The sequence below is a fragment of the Pseudochaenichthys georgianus genome, chromosome 3 (assembly GCF_902827115.2).
Source record: "Pseudochaenichthys georgianus chromosome 3, fPseGeo1.2, whole genome shotgun sequence".
Lineage (NCBI taxonomy): Eukaryota > Metazoa > Chordata > Actinopteri > Perciformes > Channichthyidae > Pseudochaenichthys > Pseudochaenichthys georgianus.
The window spans coordinates 44,104,011-44,109,902 of record NC_047505.1 but is presented as its reverse complement, the minus strand read 5'-3'; the positions used below and the strand labels follow the sequence as shown (position 1 = coordinate 44,109,902).

Sequence of the window (5,892 nt, the reverse complement as noted above, 5' to 3'; positions counted from 1 at the left end):
TGATTAGGCAAAATGCTAAATAGTGTTACTTGCCTTTTTGGAGTTACATTTTCTAAATGAATGGCCAGTGAATGAATATATATATATGTTTACTTATTTATTTGTTGTAGTATTATTCATTTATTGTCCAATATTATCCTTGTTATGTATTGCTTTTGTGTTTGGTGGACCTGCATCACAGTGTTAGCTTAGCCAACAGGAATGATTAGCCAAAATTCTAAATAGTGTTACTTGCCTTTTTGGAGTTACATTTTCTAAATGAATGGCCAGTGAATACATGTATACATGTATACAATTATTCATTTATAGTCCAATATTATCCTATAAGTATAAGCCAGTGAATTAATCGAATCTCTTTGTTTTTCCACATTTGTTAGATGGGGTGTGACCCCAGCAGGACAACGCCACACACCCAGAAGACTTTCAGGGAGCAGCTTGCTGCAGAATTGTTGGAGTTTGCTGAAGGCCCTGCTGAAGGCCCTGCACCTCCACCACCCCCTCATCCACCACCACCCCCTCCTCCACCACTCACATGCATGCCCGAGTATTATGGGGAAGATGCCACCAAGCTCAGGAAGAACTGCAGGAGGTGCCTAGATGCTGGACTCAAAAGGGTGAAGACACCTGTGTACTGGAGGAAGTGCCAGGTCCCTCTGTGCTTCACTGTCAAAAGGAACTGTTTCAGTGGCACGACCTAAATACTGGAACATTCAGGTAGGTATAAAGTTCAGGTAGGTATAACATTTTGCTGTGTTTATTTAAAAAAAAAAAACTTGTTGTTTTTATATACCTAGTGTGATTTTATTGTATAGTACGTTGGTAAAATGTTTGTTTTTACATGCCTATTGTGTGTTGGTAAAATGTTTGAAATAAATCTGCCCCAGTTGGAGTCAAATGTTACATGTTTCCGTTTTTTTTTATTGTGCAAGTACACCTACACACAATGTAGAGTGCGTTGGTACAGTTACATACACACACAGCTACACTTACACATACACACCTACACGTACCCACACAGCTACACTTACACATACAGCTACACTTACCCACACAGCTACACTTACATACCCACACAGCTACACTTACCCACACAGCTACACTTACATACCCACACAGCTACACTTACATACACACACAGCTACACTTACACATACAGCTACACCTACACATACCCACACAGCTACACTTACATACCCACACAGCTACACTTACACATACACACCTACACACACACCTACACTTACACAAATATTTGTAAGATTTTTTTAAGATTTTTTTTTTTTTTAATATTTTTAAGAATTTTTTTTGAGTGGAATGAATACCTATAGTGATGATTCAATGTAATACAATTATTTTTATAGTCTGGTACCTGAAAAAGGTCAAATGGCACTGATGGAACCAAATGTGCCCAAAGCTTATTCCGCCTGGACTTTATTTTCATAAACCTCTCTAAAAAGGTCAAATGTCACTTGTTTTGCCTCAATCCTGATACAGGGTACTTATTATATGTTATACTTTGGATTCCTAAAGCTTTTAGGCTAGTAACCCATCATTCAAGGTTGGTCTTCACTATAAGTAATGGGTTTTCTTTAGGCGGAGACAGGAATTTACATTTTTTTGCCATGTTCCATCTGAATTTACTCTGACACAGAAACATCTATATTGATTCTGACACTTCTACATCCAACTCACAGATGTAACCTTGCTTTGATAACAAAAAATATTCATATAAACCTTTTAGAAATGTAGCTCAGTGTAAGTTCAATCAGGAAGACAACAGCATCGGGTGTCACACGTTATTTCAATAAGTGATCAGGGGCATTACGCCCCGGCTAGCCAATCATCGCACCTGCTAACCTCTTTAAATCTGCTCTCCCCTTCCTGTCAGTTGTCATTTCAGGTGTCAACGCAAAAGGTAGTAAACGAATACTCCTCCGTAAACACTCAGAAAAGAAAGAAAAACAAACCACAATGTCTAACACAGACTCTTCCGAGAACGAACCGTTTTCGAAGGATCTCGATCCTGGCTCCGATGTACCTCCGGATGCAGCTTCGAACTCCTCAAGCCTCCGGCGCATGAGCGCCCGCCTGGCTTCCCGTGACAGCTCACAATCAGCAGAAGCAAACTTCATAATCACCCATTTACGGCAGCAGGGTATCTCTGCAGCCTCAGATCTCCCTCTCTCCCAGCTCAGGGAGCTCTCGGACCAAGTCTCCGGCGCGGTCCATCAGCCCAGGGCAGCAGCCCCAGCAGCTCCAGCCAACTCTCCAGCTATCACCCCCGAGAGGCCGGAGCGAGGACGCGGGCGGAGCCGCGGGGGGAAAAGGAAAAAAAAGTCAAGTCCCTCTAGAGCCGGTCCATCTAAAAGGTCCACCTTTCCACAGGCTCACCCAAGCGTCGCCCAGCCCGGGAGCCCCGGTAATCAGCCACTAACGGATAGCATAGCAAACTCCCTGCAATCGTTGGCTAGCTCTATGCTGCTAATTGACGCTCGCCTGCAGGCCATGGATAAAGGCCCCATCGGAGCTTCAACCTCTTCTGCGAACTGGGCCTCGGTCCCCGCTTCGCTGCCAACAGGATTTATGCCAGGTCTCGGGGGTTTCCCTCCACAAATCATAGCTCCCCCTCACTCCCTGGCTTCAGCACTCCCAGCGCCTCACTCAGGTAGGCCTCATATTCCCCAGAGCGCTCACATTTCCTCTCGGCTGAGAGCGAAAATCCTCGAAGGGAAAGACATAAATTTAGTCACCCTCATCTTGCCTTCCCCGGAGTGCGACAAGTCAATCGCCACGGGAGGAAGCATCACTGCCGTTTTTAAGTCCGCAGATCCTCGGCTCCTCAGAGACCTCAACATAGGACAATTTCTGGTTGCTTTCGGCATCTTCCGCGATGTCCTGTGTTCCGTTTACCCGGAAAGAAGAGTTGAGTTAGACGCTTATCTGGGCCTCATCGGCGATCTTTATCTCAAATTCGGGAAATCCACGTTCTACTCCTATCACAAGAGCTTTTCTAGCAAAGCAGCGCTTCACTTAGCCCACTGCAACGTTCGCCTGGACTGGTCCGTGCTGGACACCGAGCTGCTCGTGATGGCGACTGGCGGGCAACAAGTTGTTTCGTGCATCAGCTGCGGGACGCAGGGCCACACCTCCCCCTTCTGCCCATCAGTGCCTTTCTCCGGGTTCAGAGCTTTTCCTGCGTCACAGTCGGGGAATAATAAACAAAAAAAACAGGTGCAGAATAGGCAAGAGGTGCAGATTAGGGCAGACGACAGGATCTGTTATAAGTTCAACGAAAATATCTGCACCTTTGCTTATTGTTCTTATCTGCAGTACCTGCAGGGAGGCTCACCCGAAGTCAGTTTGCCCCAGGCGCGGGCACGTGAAGTTCCCGCAGCAGAAACCACGTGGGGGAAAAAAACTCCTGAAACATCACCTTTCCACCCCCATCAACATCCCACATTTAGCAGCAGCGCTTTCTACTCACCCAGATCCCGTGTTCGTAGAATATCTTCTGTCAGGGCTCTCTCAAGGGTTCAGGGTCGGGGTTATTTCTCCTCCCTCCGTGTCCCTTGTTTCAAAAAATCTGCAATCAGCATTTAAAGAACCCACCATAGTCTCCCAGCTTATCGAGAAAGAACTCAACAAAGGATACCTTATCGGTCCGTTTCACTCACCCCCGTTCTCAGTGTTCCGGACAAGCCCAATAGGAATAGCCACGACGCTTTCTACTCACCCAGATCCCGTGTTCGTAGAATATCTTCTGTCAGGGCTCTCTCAAGGGTTCAGGGTCGGGGTTATTTCTCCTCCCTCCGTGTCCCTTGTTTCAAAAAATCTGCAATCAGCATTTAAAGAACCCACCATAGTCTCCCAGCTTATCGAGAAAGAACTCAACAAAGGATACCTTATCGGTCCGTTTCACTCACCCCCGTTCTCAGTGTTCCGGACAAGCCCAATAGGAATAGCCACGAGTAAATACTCTGAGAAAAAAAGGCTGATTTTCGATCTGTCCGCACCCCGCTCCGGCCCGTTTTGCAGTATTAACAGCCTTATTCCTCCAGAGCCATTCTCCCTTCATTATGCCTCAGTCGATAACGCAATCAAACTAATTAAGTTTGCGGGGCAAGGAGCCTGGCTCTCCAAGGCAGATATTACTGACGCATTCAAGATCATTCCCATCCATCCATCCCAGTGGAACATGTTCGGTATTAAGTGGGAAGCTAAATTCTACTTTGCAGTTCGCTTGACTTTCGGGTGCAGAAGTAGCCCCTGTATTTTTAATTCCTTTTCCGAAGCTCTCTGCTGGATTCTGCTGAATAATGTCAGGATTCCCTCCGTTCTCCACTTGCTGGACGATTTTCTCCTCATAGATCCCCCTCGGGATAACTCAGGCGCTTCCCTGGCGAAACTCAAATGCTGCTTTCAGGAGCTAGGCGTCCCCCTGTCCGGAGAGAAAACCATAGGACCCGACACTAGCTTGGAGTTTTTAGGCATCACACTCGACACTATAGACATGAAAGCATCTCTCCCCATCGCCAAACTGCAGCGCATACGCGACATCACTAAATCCTATTGCGAGCAACAAGTCATCACCAAACAGCAGCTGCTCTCCCTCCTCGGGCACCTCAACTTTGCCATGCGTGTCATCCCCCAGGGGCGCTCATTCATCTCCCGCCTCCTGGACGCAGCGTCGGCTGTAACAAACCTCCACGACCGCGTGTTTCTAGACGAAGGCTGCCGCTCAGACCTATGCTTCTGGTCTCTCCTGCTCGCCCACTGGAATGGCATCACCTTCTTTTACGACGACCTCGTGTACTCCTCTGATTCCATGAGGTTTTTCACGGACGCTGCCCCATCCGTGGGTTTTGGGGGTTTCTTTCAGGGAGAGTGGTTCGCGGGCCCGTGGCCTCCCTCATTTCCCAATCATGCCTCATCCTCCGCCCTGCACGAGATCTATCCGATTGCTGTTGCCTGCCACGTGTGGGGCCACCTCTGGCTACGGAAACGCATCTCGGTCCTCTGCGACAACCAGTCAGTGGTCTGGATCATCAATAAAGGTCGCTCCTCTTGTAGTGACATCATGCCGTTCATGAGAAGCATCACGTGGTCCTCCCTCACTCACAACTTCCTCATCTCAGCTCGTCACGTCCCCGGCCACCTCAATATAGTGGCTGATTCCCTCTCTCGCTTTCAATTTCAGACCTTCCGGAACCTCTGCCCGGAAGCCAGCCCGCAACCCGTTGGGATTCCTCCTCTGCATCTCCTCTCTCTACATTAAACAAGAGCCCCTTAGCTAGGCACCTAGAGTCGGCCAGATATTTTATGAGGAAAGGCTTAGCCACTTCCACCCTCAGAACGTACGACTTTGCATGGAGAACGTTTGCGTTCTTTTGTGTTTCCGTAGGCATCTCACTTAGACCCGTTCTCATCCCCACCGTGTGCGCCTTCATGTGCTACTGCGCCACTGATCGCCACCTCAAACCCCAATACATCCGGGGCCTCTTAGCAGGAGTACAATTTAACGTTCGCTGCTTCGATCCCAGCTTCCCCAGCTTGCTTGCTAACCTATCCGTTAAACTCATACTTAGAGGTCTTCTAAAAACGTTTCCCCCAGCGTTAGACCATAGACGACCCATTACACTCTCCACTCTGCGCCTTATGCTCTCCAAACTTAGAGAAGGATTATTTTCTCCCTACATCGACGCCGTATTTCTGCTGGCATTTTATGCTTTTCTTAGACCAGGCGAATTTACCACAGCTTCACGATCATTCAATCCCAATCAAGACGTCTGCCTTAACGACCTATCCTTCCACGCTAGCCATTTTAGTTTAAACATTAAACACTCAAAATGCGGAGGCGCTTGCTCCGTCATCGCAGCTCGCAACGATTCCCCG

The 5,892-nt window shown here is 47.9% G+C and overlaps 1 protein-coding gene across 1 annotated transcript; it reads left to right on the top strand.

Annotated features, from left to right (window-relative positions):
* Window positions 1-1,971: 1,971 nt before the first annotated feature.
* On the top strand, window positions 1,972-5,692 carry LOC117442655 (uncharacterized). The gene is made up of 2 exons (XM_034078618.2): window positions 1,972-3,203; window positions 3,331-5,692. The coding sequence occupies exons 1-2, from the start codon at window positions 1,972-1,974 to the stop codon at window positions 5,273-5,275; spliced, it is 3,177 nt and encodes a 1,058-aa protein (XP_033934509.1). The 3' UTR covers window positions 5,276-5,692.
* The last annotated feature ends 200 nt before the right edge of the window (window positions 5,693-5,892 follow it).

What these genes read in the sequence shown, in the direction of transcription:
- LOC117442655 (XM_034078618.2), top strand. Translation starts at nt 1,972, where the DNA reads ATGTCTAACACAGACTCTTCCGAGAACGAACCGTTTTCGAAGGATCTC. An exon ending in AGAGCTTTTCCTGCGTCACA is followed by an intron (nt 3,204 to 3,330) that starts GTCGGGGAATAA and finishes TCTTATCTGCAG; the next exon opens with TACCTGCAGGGAGGCTCACC.